The 24,819-nt window shown below is 57.6% G+C and overlaps 1 protein-coding gene across 1 annotated transcript; it reads left to right on the top strand.

Moving 5' to 3' along the window:
• Positions 1–5,527: 5,527 nt before the first annotated feature.
• On the top strand, positions 5,528–22,531 carry DRC11L (dynein regulatory complex subunit 11 like; the record flags this gene model as incomplete). Its single annotated transcript, XM_081346300.1, has 19 exons — positions 5,528–5,533; positions 6,421–6,774; positions 9,753–9,872; positions 9,974–10,165; positions 12,054–12,125; positions 12,656–12,861; positions 13,124–13,208; positions 13,351–13,482; positions 13,568–13,643; positions 13,947–14,053; positions 15,126–15,221; positions 15,344–15,384; positions 17,799–17,881; positions 19,328–19,435; positions 19,538–19,737; positions 20,580–20,666; positions 20,866–21,043; positions 21,484–21,722; positions 22,410–22,531. The coding sequence occupies 19 exons, from the start codon at positions 5,528–5,530 to the stop codon at positions 22,512–22,514; spliced, it is 2,487 nt and encodes an 828-aa protein (XP_081202426.1). The 3' UTR covers positions 22,515–22,531.
• Positions 22,532–24,819: the final 2,288 nt, after the last annotated feature.

The following is a 24,819-nucleotide window of genomic DNA, read 5'->3' as shown; positions in this document are numbered from 1 at the left end:
AGAACAGGGTAGAACAACGGCTAATGACCCTCTTTTACCGGTCTACTATAGAGAGCGTCCTCTCGTACTGTATTGTGGTTTGGTATGCTGGTCTGACAGCCGCGGACAGGAAAGTATTACAGAGGGTGGTGAGCACAGCACAAGGCATTGTGGGCTGTCCCGACACCACTGGATGACCTCGCCAGGCCCCGCTGTGTTGGAAGAGAGAGGAAAATCCTCAGGGACGACTGACACCCTGGACGGTATCTCTTTACTCTCCTACCATCAGGAGTAGGAGATACAGGAGTATAGCCAGCCGCACCAACAGGCTGAAAAACAGCTTTTATCCGTGGGCTGTTAGGCTTTTGAACGGGAAACAACTTTTGTGAATTTTATGCAGAACTGACTTGGGAGGCCGATGTGTGGTGTAGTTGGTTCACATGGTGTAGTAAGATGGAGGGTTTGTTGTCACTGTGTGTTGGGGGGCACAAAGGGAGGCTCGGCTAATCTCAGTGTACACATAGTTGTACTTTGACAATGAAGGTTCATTTCATATCTGTCTATACCAGGGCGGGCGAACCTTTTAGAGACCGAGTGCCCAAACCGCAACCCAAAACCCACTTATGTATCGTTGGGTGCCGGGTGGGCGTGGCCCATTGGGTGGGCGTGGCTGCGGTGGTAACGGCAGACTGGGTGGGACTAAAAAGTTCCATCAATCCATTTCAACTTTGCGAGATATTTCCCCCCCCCCCGCGAGAAGTTGAAATTGATTGATTTTGATTTTGATTTTTTTTGCACACGGTGGCGGAGGCCCAAAGCGGAAAGGTTTTATAAAACCCAGCTGAAGGCCCAGGACTGGGGCAACGGAGTGCGTGCCCACCGAGAGTGCTCTGCGTGCCACCTGTGGCCTGCGTGCCCTAGGTCCGCCACCACGGCTCTATACCATCTACCTCTATCAATATATCAACCATGTATATAAATCTATCCATCTATAGATATTTAGATACATGTATATCATCTCTATCTAATCTATATCGTCTCTCTGCTCTTTTGCCCTCTTTTGCCCTCTTTCTCTCCTCTCCCCTCTCTCTCTTCTCTGAGTCTCCTCTTTCTCTCCCTCTCTCTCTCCGTCTCCTCTTTCTGTCTCTTTCTCCCTTTCTCCTCTTTCCTCTCTCTCCCCCTCTCTCTCCTTTCTTTGTCGCTCCTCTTTCTCTCCTCTCTTTTTATCTCTCTCCGCTTTCTCCTCTCTGTCTCCTTTCTTTCTTTCTTTCTTTCTTTCTTTCTTTCTTTCTTTCTTTCTTTCTTTCTTTCTTTCTTTCTTTCTTTTCTTTCTTTCTTTCTTTTCTTTCTTTCCTTTCTCCTTTCTCTCCTCTCTCTTTCTCTCCTCTTTCTCTCTTTGTCTCTCTCCTCTTTCTTTCTGTCTCTCTCTCCTCTCTCTGTCTCTTTCTGTCTCTGTCTCTTTCTCTCCTCTCTGTCTCTCCCTTTCTCCTCTTTCCTGTCTCTCTCTCTCTCTCTCTTTCTTTGTCTCTTTCTCTCCTCTCTTTCTGTCTCTTTCTCTCTCTCTCTCTCTCTGTCTCTTTCTTTCTCTCCTCTCTCTCCCTTTCTCCTCTTTCCCCTCTCTCTCGTTTGTGTGCTGTCCTTCCTATGCACTGGGCGACCGTCCTCCTTCCGCTCAGTCTCCACTCAGCCCGTGACCTGAATCCCAGCCTGGAGGCCCTCCCTCAATCTCTGTCCGGGCTACGGGTGTGGTTCTCGCTTAGCGACCCCCGGGGCTGGGCCACTCCGCCCACGCTCCCCACTCTTGGAGCCTGACCTCACTTCCCCTCAGGGGGGGAGGGCTGCGGGGGGGGGGGCTGGCCAAGACCGTGAGTGACTCAGCGTTTATTTCCGCTTTCCCTATTAGGACTCCGCTAAGGCAGCTGGAGGCCTCCCTGGAAGCGGGAAGCTGCTCCGGGGAGCCTTTCCGGACTCTCTCTTTTTCCCCCCTTTCTCCTTCCCTCTCTTCTCTCCCCTCTCTCGCTCTCCCCCTCCCTTCTCTCTCCTCCCCCTCCCCTCTTTCTCTCCCCTCTCCCTCTCTTTCTCTGCTCTCCGCTTCCCTCCCTTCTCTCTCCTCCACTCTCCTCTCTTTTTCCTCTTTCCTCTTTCGCTCCCTTCTCTTTCTCGCTCTTCTCTCTCCCCCACTCTTCTCTTTCTCTTTCCTCTTTCGCTCTCTTCTCTTTCTCGCTCTTCTCTCTCCTTCCCTTCTCACTCCCCCAGTCTTCTTTCTCTTTCCTCTTTCCCTCTCCCTCTTCTCTTTTTCCCTCTTCGCTCTTCTCTCTCCCTCCCTTCTCTCCCCCTTCCCTCTCTTCCCTCTCCCTTTTCTCCCTCCCCTCTCCCCCTCCCTTCTCTCCCTCTCTTCTTCTCGCTCTTTTCCTCTTCCTCTCTTCTTTCTCCCTCTTCTCTCTCCTCCACCCTTCTTTCTCTCCTCCCCTCCTTCTCTTTCCTCTCCCCTCCTCTCTCCCCCTCCCCTCCCTCTCCTCTCTCTCCCTTTCCTTCCTTCCCTCCCTCCCTCCCTCCTTCTCTCTCTCTCTCTCTCTCTCTCTCACACACACACACACACACACACACACACACACACACAAGGGGGACAGGATAGCAATGTTCAGGGGCTGCCCCAAACAAGAGAGAGTCAAGCTCTTCTCCAAAGCGCCTGAAGGCAAGACGAGAAACACAGCGGATAGAAACTCACCAAGGAGAGAAGCAACCTGGAACTAAGGAGAAACTTCCTGACAGTTAGAACAATTACCCAGTGGAACAACCTGCCTCCAGAAGTTGTGAATGCTCCCAACACTGGAAGGTTTTAAGAAGAGACTGGACAGCCATTGGCCTGAAATGGTCTAGGGTTTTCTGCCTGAGCAGGGGGTTGGACTAGATGACCTCCAAGGACCCTCCCAACTTTACTGTTATGATTATGATTACATGATTCAATACGATAGTTTGGGTTGTGTCTCAGTATAGAGACTGACCTCTCCCCCCACCCTTGCTCACACTCTGCTCTTCCCCAAACTTGCCGGATGAGGGTGCCTCACAAACTCTCCTCTGCCCTTCCCTGTTTTACTGATTTATTTCCGTCATTCCCGAAAGACGCTGTCCAGCGGTGGAATGGCTGCCGATCTAACTGCCTCTTCTCCCACGGGAGGTTCTTATAAATAGGAAATATTTTCTGAGGGTTTTTTTTTTTGAAGTTGACAGAATTAACAGAGTCGGAAGAGACCTTGGAGATCATCTAGTCCAACCCCCCCCCCCGCTCGGGCAGGAAACCCTACACCACTTTGGACCAATGGCTGTCTGGCCTCTTCTTTAAAAACGTCCAGCGTTGGAGTATTCATTCACCGCTTCTGGAGGCAAGGAGTTCCACTGGTTCATTGTTCCAACTGTCAGGAAGTTTCTCCTTAGTTCTAGGTTGCTTCTCTCCTTGATGAGTTTCCATCCGTGGCTTCTTGTGCTGCCTTCGGGCGCTTTGGAGAAGAGCTTGGCTCCCTCTCCTTTGGGGCCGCCCCTGAGATACAGGAAGGCTGCTCTCATGTCCCCCCCCCGCGTCCTTCTCTTCCTTAAACCGGACACCCCCAATTCCAGCAGCCGTCCCTTGTTATGTTTTAGCCTCCAGTCCACTGATCATCTTTGTTGCTCTTCTCCGCACTCTTCCCTTACCAAGGCCTTGTAAAGCGGTAGTAACACTTCCCGGGATCTTGATTCTAGCCCATCCCCTCTGTTCTTGCCCCCCCCCATCCCAACTTGGCTTTGTCCTCGCTTTGTCCTTTGGCCCAGCCTTTTCACAGGACCTCTTACCCTTGTCCGGCCAGCCTCCACTATCTCCTCCCCTCCCCCTCCCCGCAGGCCAGAGGGGGGGGGCAGCTGTCCTGCCACCCCGGACCTTTCCTCACTGCTGGGGGGCGGTGTGTGGAGAAGCAGGACCAAAGCACCTCAGCAGGTGAAGGGGGGGGGAGACAGGGGCTGGGGCTTCGCGACCTGACTTTCCAACGAGGATGGGGGGGGTCTCCTCTTCCTCTCCTTTCTCACCCCCCCCCCCGACTCTTCACCTGAGCTGGAGTCGGCAGTGTCCGTAACTGATGCTCGGTGAGTGGCGGGGGTGGGTGGGTGGGTGTCCCTGCTTCATCCCTGGAGGCTTTCAACAAGAGGCTGGGCTGCCATCTGTCAGAAATTGTGTAGGGACTCCTGCTTGGGAAGAGGGTTGGACTAGATGACCTCTAAGGTCCCTTCCAACTCTGCTTTTCCATATTCTGTTCTGTTCTGTTCTGCTCTTTTCTCTATATTCTGTTCTATTCTGTTATTTCTATTCTATTAATTCTATATTCTATTCTATTCTATTCTATTCTATTCTATTCTATTCTATTCTATTCTATTCTATTCTATTCTTCTATATTCTATTCTATTCTCTGAATTCTCTAATCTTCTCTTCTGAATTCTCTTGTCTTCTCTTCTGTATTTCTATTCAATTCTATTAATTCTATATTCTATTCTATTCTATTCTATTCTATTCTATTCTATTCACTCTGTTGTTCTGCAAGGGTCTCTTGCTTGAGCAGGGGGTTGGACTAGATGACCTCTGAGCTCCCTTCCAACTATTCTATTCCTTTTCTAATCTAATCTCTCTTTATACACAAACACACACACACACACACACATCCCTCTCTATTCTATTCTTTTCCATTCTATTCTATAATTCCATATTCTATTCTATTCTCTGAATTCTCTTCTCTTCTCTATTTCTCTTCTATTATTCTATCATTCTATATTCTATTCTATTCTATTATTATTCTATTATTCTATATTCTCTTCTGAATTCTCTCCCGAGGATTGCCTGGCTTCTCCTCCTCCCCGCGGCAAAGGGGGGGGGGCGCGGCTGCTGCGGAATTTGCTCCGGCACCAAAACCCTCCCGAGTGAAAAAGTTCAAGGTCCGGAACTGCCGGGGGTTAGGGTTGGGGTTTTAATACGTTTTTAATTATTGTTTTAAAATTTTAAATTTGGGCGTTATATTTAATCGTTTTTTAACTTTTATATTCTGTTTTTTATATTTATTGCCCTGTACACCGCCCTGAGTCCTTCGGGAGAAGGGCGGTATACAAATATAATAAATAAATAAATAATAAATAAATAAACCGGGGCGGGCGCAAAGTCCGCTGGTCTCTGGGGCGCCCGCCCCTCCCTCCGCGCTTGAACCCCTAGGGCCACACTAACCCTCTTCCTCTCGCCCCCCCCACCCCACTCCACCAAGCAGCCGGCGAAAGAGGGACGGTGCGGGCGGAGTCGTCTCTTCCCCGGCCAGGCCATCCTCGCTGGGTCTGCAGCCCACTCCTGGCCCGGGCGAGAAGAGGCGAGAGGCCGGGGCAGCCGGCGGGGTGGGGGGGGGAGAGGTCTCCAGGACCGGGGACGCCCCCGCCAGCCGCGCCCACTGAAAGCCCGTGTGGACTCGCTGCCCCGCAAGGGGGTCCCGGCCTGCCGCCCCCCCCCCGACGGGTTCGCCCGTCTCTACGGGAACGGGGGACAATGATGGTGGGCGGCGCTTAGACGCCCACCTCCCCAGCGCCGGGCCCCGGGCGCGGATCAAAGGAGGATCATGGCCAGCAGGTGGGAGAGAAGGCACCGCCCTGCGCTAGGGGAGGGGGGTGGGGGAGGACTCCTGCGCTAGGGGAGGGGGGTGGGGGAGGACTCCTGAGCTAGGGGAGGGGGGTGGGGGAGGACTCCTGAGCTAGGGGAGGGAGTGGGGGAGGACTCCTGAGCTAGGGGAGGGGGTGGGGGAGGACTCCTGAGCTAGGGGAGGGGGTGGGGGAGGACTCCTGAGCTAGGGGAGGGGGTGGGGGAGGACTCCTGAGCTAGGGGAGGGGGTGGGGGAGGACTCCTGAGCTAGGGGAGGGGGGTGGGGGAGGACTCCTGAGCTAGGGGAGGGGGGTGGGGGAGGACTCCTGCGTTGGGGGTGGGGGAGGACTCCTGCGCTGCTCAAAGGGGAGGGGGAGAACTCTTGCGTTGGGGTGGGGATGGGGGAGGACTCCTGCGCTGGTCGAAGGGGAGGGGGAGAACTCCTGCGTTGGGGGTGGGGGAGGACTCCTGCGCTGGTCGAAGGGGTGGGGGAGGACTCCTGCGCTAGGGGAGGGGGGTGGGGGAGGACTCCTGCGCTGGTTGAAGGGGAGAGGGAGAACTCCTGCGGTGGGGTGGGGATGGGGGAGGACTCCTGCGCTGGTCGAAGGGGTGGGGGAGGACTCCTGCGCTAGGGGTGGGGATGGGGGAGGACTCCTGCGCTGGTCGAAGGGGAGGGGGAGGACTCCCCTGCGCGAGGGCAGGGGGCGTGGGGAGGGGAGGGGGCGTGCTCGGCGCTCCGGGCAAGCGACTCGAGGGCCTCCCTCCCTCCCCTCCCCTCCCCTCCCCTCCCCTCCCCCGCCCAGCTGGGCCTCTCTTTCTCCGTCGGCAGCACCTACGGGAAGCTGTGGCTGGAGTCGCGGCGGAGCCTGCAGGAGCTTCTGGAGCAGGAGCTGCCGGCCGAGCCGCCGAAGGCGGAGAAGAGCCGCGCCGCCTTCCGCCACCGGCTGGCCACCCTCTTCCTGCGCTACGGGCAGGTGGCGCGGCGCCTGGAGGCCTGCCACGACCAGGTGGTGCATCCGCAGAAGCGCCTGGTGCTCCGGCCGCTGCTGGAGGCCGTGCTGGGCCGCCTGCTGGAGCTGAAGCAGGAGCTGGTGGAGCTCGACCGCTCCGAGTATCACTACGTGGACCACGTGCTGGAGGAGCTGAAGCTGACGCCGGTCAGTCCGGAGAGCCGGGGTGGGGTCGGGTGGGGGTGAGGACCTCCCCTCGGACACACACACACACACACGCACCGGCCTCCCACCCGAGGGGCCGTTTTCTACCCCCCCCGACCGTCTTTTCCCTTTGAAGACGTTTCGCTCCCCATCCCGGGAGCTTCTTCAGCTCTGACCGGATGGGGGGGAAATGGAAGGATTTGGACTCCTTGCCGGCCGGCCGGACCGCTTGGTCCTTTGCCTTCTTTTTAGCCAGTCCTGGAGGCCAGTTGGGGCGGGTGTGTGTGGGTGTGTGGGTGTGTGTGTGAAAAAACTCCAGTTGCTTCGTGGGAAAAAAGCAGCTTTTGGTCCTGGAAAAGCCCCTTTGACTCGGATGACTGACAGCCTCCTGTGTGAACCGGCCCCAAACACGTGGATCTTTGGCTGCCCCAGGCGGGGGCGGGGGGCGGGGGGGAACACCGGGGCATCCCCACTGCCTGAGGGAGGGAAGCCCCAAACCTCACAGGGAGAGGAGTGGACGCTCCGAACGGGCCGGGATGGAGAAGAGAAGTCTTCCGAGTCAGAGGAGAGCCCAACCAGGCTGGACCTTGGGCTCCTGCTTAAGGCACAGGGCGGCGAGGGCCCTTGGAGGTCTTCTAGCCCGACCCCCTCTCGCAGGCAGCAGTCCTCATCCCATCGGAATCAGAGGGCCGGGTGGACCCTCTGGAGGTTTCCAGGATCTCAAGTTAGGGTTCGCCTCCTTCGCAGCTCCTGCACACCGGCTGACCCCGAACTCACGGCCAACAGCCCCCCCCCCCAGATCCCCTTCAGAGGGAGTCCTGCCCTCGTGACAGGACAGAGCAGAATGCAGAACAGAACAGAATATAGGACAGGACAGGACAGGACAGGACAAGAATAGAATAGAATAGAATAGAATAGAATAGAATAGAATAGAATAGAATAGAATAGAATAGAATAGAATAGAATTCAGAATGAATAGAATAGAATAGAATTCAGAATGAATAGAATAGAATAGAATAGAATAGAATTCAGAATGAATAGAATAGAATAGAATAGAATAGAATAGAATAGAATAGAGAATAATTTTAAGAATAGAATAGAATAGAATACTTTTATGGAGAGAAGAGAATAGAATAGAATAGAATAGAATAGAACAGAATAGAATTAAGAATAGTTTTAAGAATAGAATAGAATAGAATATAGAATAGAATAGAATAGTTTTAAGAATAGAATAGAATAGAATATAGAATAGAATAGAATAGTTTTTAGAATAGAATAGAATAGAATATAGAATAGAATAGAACAGAATAGACTAAAGAATAATTTTAAGAATAGAATAGAATTAAGAATAGTTTTATGAATAGAATAGAATAGAATTAAGAATAGTTTTATGAATAGAATAGAATAGAATAGAATAGAATAGAATAGAATAGAATAGAATAGAATAGAATAGAATAGAATAGAATAGAATAGAATAGAATAGGAGTTGGAAGGGACCTTGGAGGTCTTCCAGTCCAGCCCCCTGCAAGAGCAGGACCACCTATCCCATTTCAGACCGGGGACCGTCTAGTCTCCCTTCCTCCTCTGAACTGTCCCTCCCAGCTCACGTCATCAGAAAACTTAGGAAGTGCCTTTATTTCCTCAAGGAAATAAAAAAAAAACGATCCGATCGATTTTCTCAACTCAGAGGCTGCCTAAGTTCTTAGCAGCTCCGGGGGTGGGGGTGGGGGGGTGCAGACACAGGGAGACACACAAACGAAAAGGGGACAACAAATTTCGTGGATTCCGCCGCCCCCCCTTTTTTTTTGGCTCTCGAGATTGGGAGGACCCGCGGGCTTTTCGTGTTTTTCACGTGGCAGAGGGGCCCCGGTCGTCGGACTCCCCTCCGAGCTGAAGTGGGGCCCAGCCCCCACCCCCCAGCCCCCAAAAAACTCAATGCCAGCAACCCCCTCCCTCGGGGTTCGAGGTCAGCTGGGGTCCCTCCAAGGAGAGAGAGAACCCTCCCTTCGGGGGCTACTCGGTTAGTTCAGCTTTGGGGGCACCGGGACCGGCATCTCGGGAAGTGGGCGCCTGGCATCCGGATCCTGGGCCGGCTGTGAATCGGGAGCCGCCCCCCCCCCGCCCCGGGTCTTCAGGATCGAGGCGAGGAAGTGCGCAGCCGGGGCGGGCGAGTGGCGCTTTGCCGGCGGGGATTTGCGCTTTTTACGCTTCCAAAGGGACCTCCTTGTGCTCTATGCAACTCGCTGGGTGTGGGTTCGCACAAACGTCGCAAACGGCAACCACAGCCTTGTCCAGATGAAACCGTGCTGTCCCCACGGGTGTTTTAAAAAGTCACGGGGGGAGGGGCTTTGAATTCCCAGAGTCCCTCCCTCAGGCAAGGCAGGGGGGGGGAAGGAACAACTCCGGCCGAAGCCCCCCCCCTCTCTCTCTCACACACACACACACACACACACTCACTCTCTCTCTCTCTCTCTCACACACACTCTCTCTCTCTCTCTCTCTCTCTCTCACACACACACACACACACACTCTCTCTCTCACACACACTCTCTCTCTCACTCTCTCTCTCTCTCTCTCTCTCTCACACACACACACACACACACCCCAAACGTGTACAGCGCCACCCCGATGTTCAGCTTGAGGGCAGGGGAGGGACGGGCTGTCCCCCCCTCCCCCGAAGGGCCGATGCCTCCATACCTTGATTGCCTGTTCACACACACACACACACACACACACCCCAAACGTTTACGATGCCACCCCGATGTTCAGCTTGAGGGCAGCGGAGGGACGGGCTGTCCCCCCCTCCCCCGAAGGGCCGAGGCCTCCATACCTTGATTGCCTGTTCACACACAGGTACACACACAGACATACACATGGGCGCGTGTACGCACACAGGCTCTCCCTTTGGGCGGGATTGTCCTGGTGTGGCTCTGCAGCCCGGAGATGACCCCCCCCTCCCGTTGGCTCCTTCCTCTTCCCAGGCCGAGATGGAGGTGCCGATTCCCAGGTACTTCGTGAAGGAGCGGGCCAAGGTGCTACAAGAACGTGAGGAGGTGCTCGCGGGTCTCCTGGCCCGCATGGTGCCCGCCAAGGCCGTCCCTGTGAGTGCCCGGACGCGCCCCCCCCCTCCCCGGCTCGGCCCCGAGGCCGTCGTTGGCCCCTCGGCTGACCAGCCCCTCCTTTCTCCACCCCCCTCCCCCAGACCCCCCCCTCGCTGATCATGCGGGACGAGGCGGTGCGGCTGATCCAGATGGCGGAGCGGATGCGCCAGGGCCGCCTCCGGGCCCACTTCATGGCCGAGATCCGGCGGGACGAGGAGCGCGAGCGGAGGAGGGCGAAGGAGGGAGGCCCGGACGAGCCCAACAGGGACCTGGCTGCCGTCTGCATCCAGAAGGTAAGGGCCGTCCCGGACCTTTTCTGCTGCGCCCCCCCAAACCCCCCCCCCGCCGTATAGCATTGCCTCTCCAGCCCCCCCCCAATCGCCCCATCGCTTCTATCCTTCTGAAGGTCCCTCAAAGCACGGAAGCCCTCTCCCCCCCCCCCCGCCCCGAGACGCTGGAACCAGTCAGAGGGGTCCCTTAGAACTGGGGTCCTCTCAAATTTGGAAATGACGACTATTAAATGTTACATTTAAATATGGATGGAAAATTAAAACCTGGGGAAACTCACGAGGAGGTCGTTGATTGTCTAAAAAGATTGAAGGTTAAAACAATCGAGATATATATATATATATATAAAACTTACTAAAAGCTACTGATCAAGGCAAGAACGTTATTTGTTATTTAATCGATCTGATAAGAACTGTATTAATTGAAAGAGGAGACAGTACATCCTAAGGGGAAAAGAGAGGAAACATTTCATGTGATAGTTTGAGATCTGGACTAAAGATGATTGTAGGTTGTCGAATTATTGACCAACTCAGCCGCCATGTGGCTTTTCAAATAGTTCAATGTAAATATATATATATATATATCCGGTTATTCCTGTTGGATCCCTTTATAGCTTCTTTTCAAGGGGTTTTGACAATTTGGGATATTCCTTGTTTTAATTGGGTTGCCCAGAGTCGCTCCCTTGTAAGATGGTCGGTTCTGTGGAATTAGATTAATAATAATAATAATAACAACAACGATGATGATGATGATGATGACAACGATGTTGGAAGGGACCTTGGAGGTCATCTAGTCCAACCCCCTGCACGGGCAGGAAACCCTAGACCATTTCGGACAAATGGCTGTCCACTCTCATAATAATAATAATAATAATAATAATAATAATAATAATAATAATAATAATAATAATAATAATAATAATAATAATAATAATAATAATAATAATAATAATAATAATAAAGTTGGAAGGGACCTTGGAGGTCATCTAGTCCAACCCCCTGCTCAGGCAGGAAACCCTATACCATTTCGGACAAATGGCTGTCCAGTCTCTTCTTAGAAACCTCCAGTGTTGGAGCATTCACAGGTTCTGGAGGCAAGGAGTTCCACTGGTTAGTTGTTCTCACTGTCAGGAAGTTTCTCCTTAGTTCTAGGTTGCTTCTCTCCTTGGTTAGTTTCCATCCGTTGCTTCATGTCCTGCCTTCAGGCACTTTGGAGAATAGCTTGACTCCCTCTCCTTTGGGGCAGCCCCTGAGAGACTGGAGCACTGCTATTTAGTTTGGCTACGGCCGTGAGTTGTTATTATTATTATTATTATTATTATTATTATTATTATTATTATTATTATTATTATTATTATTATTATTATTATTATCATCATCATCATCATCATCATTATTGTTGCTGTTTGGTTCCTCGATAGGTTGGCTAAAAACAAGCAGTGTCCAGGTGTCTGGCTGGCTTGACCGGCGGGTCTGAGGGGCATCGGGGCGGGGCTACCAAAGTGGGCCCCGCCAGGAGTGAAGGGGGGAGGGGTCCAGGAGTGAAGGGGGGAGGGGTCCAGCTGTTCTAAGCAAGCTCGCAGCCAGGGGGGCACCTCAGCGGCGTGACCAAGAGCTGCCCCCCCGGAGAGCCCCCCCCTCCCGATCGGGTGGGCAGAGGGGCTACGGCGCCCTTCCCGCCAGCCTCCGCTTCCCGACCAAATTCCCGGGGACCGGCGGCTTGCATTGGGGCGAGGGGGGGGTGCGGGCAGACCTGAGCTTCGGGGGTCTCCCGGCGCCCCAGAGGACAGCGCCGCCTGTCGGGATGGTTCAAGGTTTCGGGGATTGGGGGGGTATTTTCTGGGGGTTCCCCAGAGGCGCCCCGAACAAGTCTCCGGTCTCCCCCCCCGCGCAGATCTGGAAAGGCCACGTGCAGCGACGGCTCACCAGGATGGCGCGCCGGGCCGAGATGGCTTTCATCGGCATGGTGAGGGGGGGGGTCCCTCCGGCCCTCCGTTCTCCCCGGGAAGGGGGAGGGCGAGGGCGAGGGAGGGCGAGAGCTGAGGGCGAGCCGCGCAAGACGGACCGTCCGGGTCCCCGCCGGAGCGATCGGGGCGCGCTGCCAGCGGCCGGCAGCCCGAGGCGAGGCGGCGGCCGGCAGCCCTTTGCGTGCGCTGCCCGGCCCGCCGCCGCCGCCGCCGCCACCTCCCATTAGCGAGTGTTTAGTTCAGCGTTTTAAATAATTGTGTCCTCGGAATGATATTTAAAATCCATTTGGGGCGCAATGAGGCGGGAAAGTGCCTGCGCGCCGCGGCCGCTGCCGGGCAGGGAAGCGCCGGGCGGGCATATTAGAAACTCATCACGGGGTAATTTACGCCTGGCGCCCGGCTCCATTTCTCCTAATGGCCTCTCCGCTCCCCACACCCCACACTCCCCACCCCCACCCCCACCCCCCGCCCCCGCGGCTGGCCCGTCCCGAGCGGGGAAAGGCTGACCGGCGCTCGGGCCCGCCCGCAGGAGCTGGAGCCGCAGCTGGCGGGCCCCTCGCCGGCCTCGATCCGCGCCCAGCTGGGCGAAGAGCTGCGGCGGATGCGCCAGGCGGACTACGAGGCCGAGTACCGGGAGGCGCAGCAGCACATCCGCGACGCCCTGCTGGAACTGGAGGGGCCCCACCTCCGCCAGCAGCTCCGCGAGCAGCTCCGCCAGTGGTTCATCGAGTGCCGGTGAGCGGGCGGGAGGCGGGAGGGGGGCTGCGCGGCGGGGTGGCGTGGGAGGGGGCCCTTCCGCCTGGTCGGGGGCTCTCCGTCCAGGGACAGAGGCTGGGCGGCAGCCGGGAAGGCACCTTGCCCTGCCCATCCCATCCCATCCCTGCCCTGCCCATCCCTGCCCTCCCATGCCCTGCCCATCCTATCCCATCCCACCCTTGCCCTGTCCTGCTCTGCCAGCTCATGCCAGGAGCCTGGGCCTCTGTTCCGCCTCCTGCAGGGACCTGATTGGCCGCTTCCCCGACTACCCAGAGGAGGAAATTGGGGGCTGCCTGGTCCTTTTCGCCCAAAAGACCCCGGAAGAGGTAGGGATGGGCCACGGGTGTGTGTGTGTGTGTGTGTGTGTGAAGGGGGGAAGGGCCGCTGGGGACGCCTCCGCCACAGCGCCATGGCTGCTCCTCCTTGCCCGGCTGTTCCCCCCCCCACCGTCCCCCTCCCCATCTCCAGGTGAGGGCCGAGCTGGACCTGGCCGAAATCAAGACCGACCCGAAGAAGGAGAAGGCGAAAGAGCCGGGGAAGGAGAAGGAGCCGAAGGACCAGAAGGAGGAGGAGGGCAAGAAGGGGACGGAGAAGCAATTGGTGAGGGAGGGGGGGAGTTGGCCTGCCCCCTGCGGTGGTCTTTCGGGGTAGCTGGGACTGAGGGGCCCGGCCGTTCTCCCTCCAGGAGGAAGAGGAAGGGCTGAAGATGGCTCCCTCCAAGTTCCTGGCCGCCATCCAGCAGGGATTCCTGCGTTACACGGGTGAGCGGGAAGCGGGAAGCGGCCCTGAAAGGCCAGGCCAGGAGAGGCGGGGGGGGGGCGGCATCGGCTGAGTGGCAGCCAGGCCTTCGCTCTTGGGGGGGGGGGGCTGGGGCCCTGGCTCTCTTTCTTACACGGCCCCACTTGGCCCGCCAGGGAAGCCCCCCAGCAATGGGGAGAGGGGGGTGGTGGCCTTGCAAGCACATCGAGTCCAAGCTCCCTTCCCGGTTGTCCGTGGGGGGGGGAAAGATGGGGTGGGGGAGATCATGGGCTGCAGGCGTGCCCAGCCCTCGCCCGCTTCCTTAGCCTGCTGGGGCGAAGACGACGAGGCCACCAACTTTGAGCAGCGCTACCAGCCGGCTCTGATCAAGGTGGAGAAGCGGAGAGAGGTGGAGACGGAGATCCGGCTGCAGGTGGGCAGAGGCAGAAGCTGGAGAGGCGTGGGGGGGGGAGAGAGAGGGAGGGAGGGAGAAAGAGAGGAGAGAAAGGGGAGAGGAGACAGAGAAAAAGAGAGGGAGAGAGAAAGAGGAAAGGGAGAGGAGAGAGAGAGACTGATGGAGGAAGGGAGGGAGAGAGAGGGAGGGAGGGAGGGAGGAGAGAAAGGGGACAGGAGAGGGAAAGATGGAGGGAGGGAGAGAGAAAGGGGAGAGAGAGGGAGGGGGAGAGAGAGATGGAGGGAGGAAGAAAGTGAGAGGAGAGAAAGGGGAGAGGGAGAGAAGGGGGGGAGAGGGAGAGAGAAAGGGGAGGAGGGAGAGAGGGAGGGAGGGAGGGAGGGGGAGAGAGGGAGGGAGGGAGGAGAGAAAGGGGAGAGGAGAGGGAAAGATGGAGGGAGGGAGAGAGAAAGGGGAGAGAGAGGGAGGGAGGGAGAAAGAGAGAGGAGAGAAAAGGGAGGGAGAGAAGGGAGGGGAGAGGGAGAGAGAAAGGGAAGGAGGGAGGGAGGGGGAGAGAAAAGGAAGGGAGGGTGACGGAGAGAGATGGAGGGAGGGAGGGAGGGAGGGAGGGAGGAGAGAAAGGGGAGAGGAGAGAAAGGAGAAAGAGAGGGAGAGAGAAAGAGGGAGGGAGGGAAAGGGAGGGAGAGAAATGGAGGGAAGGAGGGAGAGGGGGCAGAGGGAGGGGGAGGGAGGGGGAGAGAGACTGGAGAGGAGAGAGAGGAGAGAGGGAGAGCAGAGAAAGAGGGGAGAGAGGAGAGAGAGAAAGGGGAGAGGAGAGAAAGAGGGAGGGAGAGAGAAAGGGGGGAGGGAGGGAGGGAGGGGGAGAGAGAGATGGAGGGAGGGAGAAAGAGAGGAGAGAAAGGGGAGAGGAGACAGAGAGAAAAAGAGAGAGAAAGGGGAGAGGGAGAGAGAAATGGGAGAGAAGAGAGAGGGAGAGGGACAGAAAGAGGGAGGGAGAGAGGAGAGAGAGAAAGGGCAGAGAAGAGGAGAAAGAGAGAGAGAGAGAGAGAGAGAGAGAGAGAGAGAAGCCCCCCCCTCGGCCTTTCTCCCCCAGGTGGACGAACTGATGCGCGAGGAGCTTCAGCAGCTCCGGCTGGCCGTGGACCAGGAGGAGACGAGGATTCAGAAGGCCCCCAAGAAGAGCGCCAAGGTCAGGGGGAGCCTGGGGGGAAGGGGGGGGAGGCCCACCCAGGGCACCCAAGCCCTCGCCCCCCCCTCCCTCCACCCCCCCACCCTTTCGCTCGATAAAAAATGTTCCCTTTCTCCAAGCAGGCCAAGAAAGAGAAGAAAGAAAAGGATCTGACCCCAGACCGGTAATTTTTTCCCCCTCCTTCACCAAGGACTTCCTGCTGGGGGGGCCCCGCTGGGACTGGGGGGGGCGCATGTTCCCCCCCCACGCCCTGCATCCCTGTCTTTCAAGCCACCCGACCTGCGGCTTGTGTTCCCCCCCCCTTTGCAGGGTCCCAGGCTGTGGAATAGGAATCTGGGTGGGGGGGGTGCCCCATGGAAAGAGCATCACCGATGGGGCTGCCGTCTCCCCAGATAATATTCCGTGCCTCTGCCGGGGAGCGCGGCCGTGTCATCTCCCACCGTAACCTCCGGGGCCGTATAACCGTAGGTTCCCCCGCACACGCGTGCTAGTCGTCTCCGACTCTAGGGGCCGGTGCTCATCTCCGTTTCAAAGCCAAAGAGCCAGCGCTTGTCCGAGGACGTCTCCGTGGTCATGTGGCCGGCATGGCTAGACGCCAAAGGCGCACGGAACGCCGTTACCTTCCCACCGTAGTGGTCCCTATTTTTCTACTTGCATTTTTTACGTGCTTTCGAACTGCTAGGTGGGCAGAAGCTGGGACGAGTAACAGGCGCTCACTCTGTTATGTGGCACTCGGGATTCGACCCGCCAAACTGCCAACCTTCTGATCGACAAGCTCAGCATCCTAACCCACTGAGCCACCTAACCCACTGAGCAGGGACCCCCCCACCCTGGAAATTCTGGCCTCATCTCCCCCCCACACCTTACTGCTTCGCCCCGAATCCCCCAGCCTTTCCCAGCATTCTTCGCTCGTGGACAAATATGTTTGAAACGCAGAATAGATCGGCGGCGGAGGCCTCCATGCGCTTTGCCTCCTTGGCAACGCGCCATTGGTTTCTACAGTGGGCTGCCAGCGGTGTGTGTGTGTGTGTGTGTTTGGGGTGTGTATTTGGGGGGGGAGCCCTGCCGGCATTGTCAAGTCCAAACTCCCCTCCCTTTTCTACCGAGGGAGCAAAAGAGGGCTCTTGATGGGCGAGACGATATGGATGCCTTTCTCTTCCCGGCTCGCAGCTTAAAAAGGGTGGAAAAGTAGCCTGCCCCCACCCTCCCACCCCCCATTCTTTCAAGGGAGACCCGGGCCATCCAGCCGGCTCTGGGCCCTGAGCCACTCTGATGGCGGCGAGGGGGAGACGTGGCTCTTTGCCCCATTGGAGGATGCCTGCCAAGGTCGAGAAGGCTTTGACGCAGCTGCCAGGCGCATTTCAGTTGGGGACGAAGGCAAAGCTCTTCTGGGGGTGGGTGGGGTGGGGGTGGGTGGAGGAAGAACCATTAAAGCCCCCAGTGAAGGATTTCGGGTGGTGGGGCGACCAACCTGGGGCACAGGAAGGATCAGGCTGAGTCGGAGGATCCCAAGCGGCCTGGGAGGCAACGACCCGGACCCCTGACTCTGTATCCGGGCCCCTGCCAGGGCAGCCTGAGCACAGCCCCTCTGCTTTTGGGGGCGCCCACCACTTTGTTGGGGGGGGAGAAGCAGGAAAATCCAGGCTGGGACGTTCGGTTCTGAGGAGAGGGGACGGCCTGGAAAATGGGCCCATCCAGAAACGGGAGGAGGAGAAGGAGGAGGAAGGGCCCAATTCAGCTTTAAGGAAGCACATTTGGACGTCAGAGAATGTCCCTACTGGTTGCTCAGCACAACAGGCTTCCTGGTCGGGCGCCGGGCCTCCTGGACCAGAGGCGAACGAGAGGCTGGGAGGCCCATCAGAGGTTCCGGGATGGAGGCCGCCCTGGCTGGGAACAGCTTCTCTGCGGCCGTCTGGCATCGTCGCCAGAGCAACAGGGCCACTAAAGTGGGCCCCGGGGCAAACGTCTTGGGCACCTCGGCCGCTTGCCAACCACCTCTCCTGCTGGGAACCCCGAAAAGGGCCACCTTGGAGGAATTCTGCCCACGGCTATTCCTGACCACCGGAGCTGGCTGACCTCGGGGGTGGGGTGGGGGACGGTTTGAGGCCCAGAGATTTCGCCCAAAGGACGATTTCGCGTTATGAATTTTTAGCGTTATGAAGCCGAATCGTGACATTAATTTCTCACTTCCCAAATGCCTGCCTTGGTTTTCAATCCTTGGGAGGTGGGGGGATTCACGTGGAGGGCCCCTGTGGAGCCCCCTCCCCACCTTTTTCCACTGTCTGGTGTGGAAGAGGGTTCAGGACCCTCCCCCAGGGAGCCAGGCCACCCCAGAGACCCTCCGAGGCTCCTTCTGCCCCCTGTTCAGAGCCCCTGCTCGTCCAGAGTTGACCCCCCCAACACACACAGACACACACGGTCCCAGTTTCCTTCCCATCGTGGCTGGGCTGAGTGTGGGGCTCCCCTCACTCAGTTCCCCCCCTTCACCCAGTGGTCCTTCCCCACACCCCTCCACCACTGGGGGGCACTGTCTGGCCCTGCAGTGGCACCCAGGCGCCCCTCTTGCTTTCCCTCCAGGACCATCGACTCCCTCTACGAAGAATTGGTCCTCCAGGGCATCATTAAAAAGCCCTCCAAGGTGCAGCTTGCTGACTACTCAGGTCAGTGGCCGTACCCCCTCCCTCTCTGAAGCCCCCTCCCATGAACTCCTGTGGCTGGAAATCTTGGCGGGAAGCAGCATCCGCCCGTGGAGTCCTCTGCCTCTCCCACTGCCGGCAGTTCGATCCTGACCGTCCGTCCCTCCGTGGTCGCTAAAACCAGGACCTGTATCATTTGGGGGTAAATCACGCTGACTTGCAGACCACTTAGGAAAAGCCCCGCCGAGCGGTATACAGGTGGTCCTCGGCTTACAACCATGACCCAAACTTCTGTTGCTAAGCGAGATGCTGGTCAAGAGAGTTTTGCCCTCCTTCAACGGCCTTTCCCGTGGCTGGAAACCTTGGTGGGAAGCAGCGCCCACCCACTGAGTACTCCTCGCTCTGGCCAAAAGCAGGGGCCATGGAACACGGGCACTGCTGGTCACATCCCCCTCTTTTCCCATCCTCGGCTCCGGGTCGGTTGGGAGGGTCTGTGGGGGCTCCCCAGATGTTATTCCTCGGTAGAACCTCCACCCCCCCTTGAAAAACCAGAGCGGCTCCTGGCTGGATGTTGCGCCGCCGTCTGAGGCCTCGGTGGAGCTGACCCTCCTGTTGCCGGAGGTCTGCCTGTTGGGGGTGCCAGTGTCCATCAAATCCCCTCCCCCCCACCTCACAACGCAGCGGGCCAGAATGCTACGGGGTCCCCTCAGATAGGAAGCCAAGCTCAGGAGGCAGAGGGGGGGTCTTTGTCCAGTTTTCCAGGCTCAGGCAGGACCCTCAATCCCAGGTTAACCCGTCGCCTCTTAAGCCAAACAATCCCGGCTCAGGCTTCCAGCTGTCCCAGCTCAGCCAGAAGCACACACACACACACACACGCCCTTGTCAGCTAGGCCTAGCCCCCCCACGAGGGCCACTCTGGATGGGGTGGGAGGCTCAGTTGCAGAGGGTGGAGGCTGACGGGCAGCAAAGGGGACTCCGGCAGGCCTACCCCACCGCTCCGGTGCTTCAAGGGCAGGGCAGGCGAGGAGGGCCTCTGCCCGGGTGCCAGGATGCCTTCTGGGGTCCTTTTCCCGTAGGGCCCCTGCAAGGGAAGGGCTGAGCTCCGGGCAGTAAGCATGAAGGGTTAGGGCACCCTTTGCCCTCTCTGTACTCACTCGGTGGAGCCTTCGGTCCTTCCGTGTCAGCCCTGCCTGAGTCTGGATCCAGTAGCGTAGTAGGAAGTCGATCCGTGGCGAGATTCCCACCCCATTCGAAGGCTGTCTAGCTGCCCCCCCCGAAGGCAGCCGTGGAGCCTGGGGGCCAGAGGGGGGCTGTGGGCTGCCGCCCCATTGAGACTCGGCCCTTCACGGTCCCCGCTGGAGACGGGGAGCTTGGCCGGCCCACTTCGGTTGGGGGTCCCCGTCAGCCCTGGGTGGGTGGGTGGGCCTTGCCATGGAGTCCTTCAGCACCGGGCCTCTGCTTCCCTCGCAGGGGACTTCTGCTACCTGGGCACCTCCTTGCGCCAGAAGGACATCGAGCCCGTTCCCTCCATGCTGGACGTCCGGCAGAACGTTGCCCTCTACGCGGTCCTTCCTCTGGGTGAGCCAGCGGGCCCCCCCTCCGGCCTTGGGGGTCGGCCTCGGCTTTGGGGCCTCTGCCCCTCTTCAACCTTTCCTCCCTCCTCCTCCTCCCCCCCATCAGGTTCCCAAACCCTGCACGAATTGGCGCCCCCAGTGAGGTCGCTGCTCCTGGCCGGCCCGGCGGGCACGGGCAAGAAGATGCTGGTCCATGCCGTCTGCACCGAGACAGGGGCCAACCTCTTCGACCTCTCCCCGGACAACCTGGCTGGCAAGTATCCGGGCAAGGCCGGCCTGCAGATGCTGGTCCACCTGGTCTTCAAGGTAGGGGGCCTCCTTGGCAGACAGAGAGCCCCCCCAGTGGAGGGGGGGCAGGGGTCTTGCAGGGAGAAGCTGGAGCACCTGGCCCGGGGGCGGGGCTGGGGGCGGGGCTTCCCTCTTTTCCCTCCCGGCCAGTCCTGGCTGGTGCTGGCTGGGGGAAGAGCAGCGGGGGGAGGGCGGTCCAGAGCCCCCACAGTCCCAGTCTGTCAAGGTCCCTTGTAGCTTGATTCGGATTTGGATTTGGATTTGGATTCGGATTCGGATTCAGATTCAGATTCAGATTGATTCGGATTTGGATTTGGATTCAGATTCGGATTTAGATTCAAATTCAGATTCAGATTGATTCTGATTGATTCTGATTCAGATTATGCTTGATTTGGATTCGGATTCAGATTCACATTCTGATTGATTCTGATTGATTTTGATTCTGATTCTGATTCCGATTCTGATTGATTCGGATTCTGATTCTGATTCTGATTCGGATTGATTCGGGTTCGGATTCTGATTCTGATTCTGATTTGGATTTGGATTCAGATTCAGATTCAGATTCAGATTCACATTCTGATTGATTCTGATTCTGATTCCAATTGATTCTGATTCTGATTCCAATTCCGATTCCGATCCTGATCCTGAGGCACCAGGCTAGAGGAGCCAAAGGAAGGCCGTGTGCCAAGTTGACTTGACTTGGGGGCAGTTCTTGTGGCATGTGTGTGTGTGTGTGTCTGTGTGTCTGTGTATGGGCGTCTTTTGGGTCAACTCCATCCCGGTCAGGCTCAGCCACAGCTTCCCGCTCCTTCTGACTGTCTGCCACCCCCCCAACGCCCCCTCCCCTCCCCTCCCCGCAGGTGGCCCGCCTTCTGCAGCCGTCCGTCATCTGGGTGGGGGGTGCGGAGAGGACGTTCTACAAGCGGGTCCCCAAGGAGGAGAAGGAGGTGAGCGAGGCTGGGGGTGGGGGGGGCACCTTCCTCTGACCGTCCATCCGAGAGGCCCCTGGCCCAGAGGCCATGCTCGGATGGCCTCACCTCCTGGCCAAAGCCGGTCCTGGGGCTGACCGATCCTGGGAGGAGCTTCCAGCCGGGTCCTGATCCAGGGTATGGGGCTGGGGGTGGGGGGGCTGTCTTCCGCCCATAGCTGGACCCCAAGCGGCTGAAGCGGGACCTGCCCAGAGCCCTGAAGCTGCTGAGGGCCGAGGACCGGGTGCTGCTGATGGGCACCAGCTGCCGGCCCTACCTAGCCGAGACCCAGGCCCTCTGCAAGGCCTACCAGAGGATCCTGCTCATCCCCCCGCCCGACTACGCCGCCCGCTACGGTGAGAGGAGGAGGAGGGCACTGGGGGGGCACCCCTCCCGGGGGGGCCGTCTGGAAATGGGGGGGAGGGAAGGGGTGCAGGTGGCTAGAAGGAGACACTCTGGCCGTCTCTTCCTCCCCCTCTTCCACCTCCCTCCCTTCCCCTCCCCCTTTTCCTCTCTCCTTGTTTTCCTCCTCCTCCCCACTCCTCCTCTTCCCTCCTCCTTCCCTCCCCCTCTTCCTCCTTCTCCTCTTCCTCCTCCTCCACCTCCTCCTCTTCTTTCTTTCCCTCCTCCTCCTCCTCCTTCCCTCCCCCTCCTCCTCATCTTCCTCTTTCTCCCCCTCCCCCTCCTCCTCCTCCTCCTCCTCCAGAACCCTCACCGGGACCAGGCAGTTTGTTTGGGAGGGGGCCACATAGCCTCTCACCCTTCCCCCCTGCCTTCCTCCCCCCACCCCCCACAGTGACCTGGCAGTGGCTGATCCAGAGGCACGGCGGGGTGTTGACCAGCAACCTGGACCTCAGCGCCTTGGCCAAGGTGTCGGACGGCTACACCCAGGGCAGCCTGGCGCAGGCGGTCAAGCTGGTACTGAGCGAGCGGCGGAGGCTCCAGCTGCCCAAGAAGCCCCTCAGGGCCGGGGAGCTCCTGCACATGCTGGCCAGGGCCGACCCCGTCTACCCAGAAGAGCTGGAACTACTGCAGGTACTGCCACTCCCCCCCTCCCGGCCTCCCTGGGGGCGCTTGGGCGCTGCCCTTCTCTCCCTCACGAGGAGTCCCCAGTGGCTGGAGCACGGCATAGCAGGCTCACTCTGCCTCCCCCACTGCCGGCAGTTCAATCCTGACCGGCCGTCCCTCCGTGGTCGCTAAAACCAGGACCTGGATCGTTTGGGGGCAAATCACGCTGACTGCAGACCGCTTAGCAAAAGCCCCACCAAGCGGTATACAGGTGGTCCTCAGCTTACGGCCACAACCCAACCTTCTGTCGCTAAGCGAGATGCGGGTCAAGAGAGTTTGGCCCTCTTTCAACGGCCTTTCTTTCCACCGTCCTTAAGGGAACTCCAGCAGCGGATCAGCGAGTAACCCGGCTGCTAACTTTGGCACGGGGAGGGGGTCATAAAAGGGGACCGCACAACAGCCGCCCCCACCCCCTGGGGACACACAGTCGTGTCAAGCGTCCGAATGTCGATCACACGACCGTGTGGGGGATGCCGCAACGGTCGTAACCGCAAAAAAGGGCCGCCGGCTGCATTTTCCGTGCCGTCGTCGCTTGGAACGGTCCCTAAATGAAGCCCCACCCCCACCCTTCAGGGTGCAGAGGACAGCTGGGGAGGCCGAGAGGCCCGTGGCTGAAGGTCCCCCTCCCCACCCACCCCCGGTGTCTTTGAACAGGACTGGTACGACAAAACCCCTCTGGGCAAGCGGAGGCTGGAGGCAGAGGAGGAGGAGAAGACGCCCCCAGTGGCCGAGGGCAAGGAGAAGACACGGAAGAAGTGAAGCCCCCTTTGGGAGGGGGCCCTGGCAAAAGGGGAGGGGGCATTGGGGGCCAGTGCTGCAGAGGGCAGATGGGAGGGGGGATTAGGGAGGCCCTGAAATGCTGGCTAGTAAATTTCTCTGCTGAAAAAGTCTCCTCTCTCCAAACCGGGGGGGGGGGGGAAAGGGGTAATAATAATAATAATAATAATAATAATAATAATATGATGATGATGATGATGATGATGATGATGATGATGATGATGATGATGATGGAAGGGACCTTGGTGGTCATCTAGCCCAACCCCCTGCTCTAGGCAGGAAACCCTATATCAGGGGTAGGCAACCTTGGCTCTTTTCTGACTCGTGGACTACAACTCCCACAAGTTGGCTCAGGAATTCTGGGAGTTGAAGTCCACGAGTCAGAAAAGAGCCAAGGTTGCCTACCCCTGGCCTAGGCCATTTCAGACAGTTGATAGAAAGATGGTAGACAAAAACGCCAAATCCAGTCTGAACATCTGGCTGACTGTGCAATGATCAATAATAATAACAAATAATAACAAACAACAATGATAATAATGATAATAATGATAATAATAATGATAATAATAATGATAATAATAATAATAATAATAATAATAATAATAATAATAATAATAATAATAATAATAATACACTTGGAAGGGACCTTGGAGATCATCCAGTCCAACCCCCAGCTCAGGTAGGAAATCCTTTCAGACAAGCCTGTCGAAGGGTGCTTTGACTCGCGTGCCCTTCAGGAATCTCCCTCTTTCAGCGGGCCTGGGTTGTTTCCCGGGTCTTTTTAACTTCATTAATTGGATTTAGAGACTGCCAGATTCTCGGCCGGTGTAAGGCAGACCACAACAGACGAGGTGAAAGTTCGGTCCCCCCTCCCCCCCCCTCCGCACACACACACACATACTTTCCACCACAGTTGCTCCACTCCGTAAACCATCATCATCTGAGGGACCGGAGATCTCTTTTCCAAAGGGTGGAAGTCGAGCTTTATTAGCAGCCTGCAAAACCAACTTCAGGGGAAAAAATGGGTCCCTCGGGCGGGAGGTCCCCCGGCTGCAAGACCCTGCCCGGCCCACCCACCCACTCCCGGCCATGCCGAGCGGGGCAGGTTGCGGCCCTTGCGGTGTCACCGGCGAGCCCCTCCAGGAACGGCAGGAATTCCCTCGGGAAAGGGGTCCCGGTGTTAAGGTGGGGCAGCCTTCGGGTGGGAGCACTACAAGGGGGGAAAAAGGGTGGGGGGGGGACAAAGGCTGCAGCCTTAGACTCCGGGCCTGTGTGAATGCGCGTGTTGGCTTTCTCCAGTTTTCTGTAGCCACTGCAGCACTTCTCTCCGAAAGGAGTCGGGAGACGCTGACGTGAGCTTTGTAGCCCTTTAGATCAATAAACAGATTTAACCTCTTGGCGCTTGCGGCAGGCATGATAATTGCGGACCCCAGACGGCATTCAGAGCACACCCAGGAGACAAAAAAAAGGCACAGGGGTTGGGGGCTGGGGGGGGCGGAAGGAGAGCAGGGAGAGCCCCCCCTTTAGACCCAAGAGCAGCCAATCCCAGCACGGGCTGCCTCGCGCACTCCCCAACCCATCAACCACAGCTCTCCGGGCCCGCCGTGGTTGCCCTTTGCCCTTCCAGCCCGCTGGAATAAAAAAAAACGAGCATCCCGCCAGCCAGCGCAGCAGTTCCAGCAGCCGAGGGGGCTGCGGGCGGCTGGCGATCCCAAAATTATACAAAAAACAATTATTGAAAGCGAATAAAAACAGGCGAACGACCAACTCAGGCCGTAGCAGAGAGAGCCGAAAGAGCAGAGCCAAAAGGCCTTCAAGCCTCGGGCCGGGCCGGGCCTCTTGTCTCAGCACGGGAAGGTCTGTGGCCCATTCACGGGACAGCATCCCTAGGAGGTGGAGCTGGCCCGGAGCAACAGCCGGCACTCAGGAAAGCAGAGGTGGCAAGGGAAGGTCTGGACCACTTTGCCCCACTGTGGGGCGCCCGGTCTTTGGAGGGCAAAGAGACCCACCAGCCACCACCTCCAGGGGTGTGTGTGTGTGCCGCCACCTGCCCGCTTTCCCCATTGGAATTGACAAAAATGCCTCCAGAAGAATTAACCAGGAACATTGATTGTCTAAAAAGATTGGATGTTAATACAACTAGGCCAGGGGTAGGCCGCCTCGGCTCTTTTAGGACACGTGGACTTCAACTCCCAGAATTCCTGAGCCAGCATGGGGGGACTATGGCCCCCTTGATGACTGATGGACTTCAACTCCCAGAATTCCTGAGCCAGCGTGAGGGAACCGT

This window comes from Vipera berus, assembly GCF_964194415.1.
Source record: "Vipera berus genome assembly, chromosome: Z".
Classification (NCBI taxonomy): Eukaryota; Metazoa; Chordata; class Lepidosauria; order Squamata; family Viperidae; genus Vipera; species Vipera berus.
The sequence above is the reverse complement of the archived record's forward strand: the minus strand, read 5'-3'. Positions and strand labels throughout refer to the sequence as shown.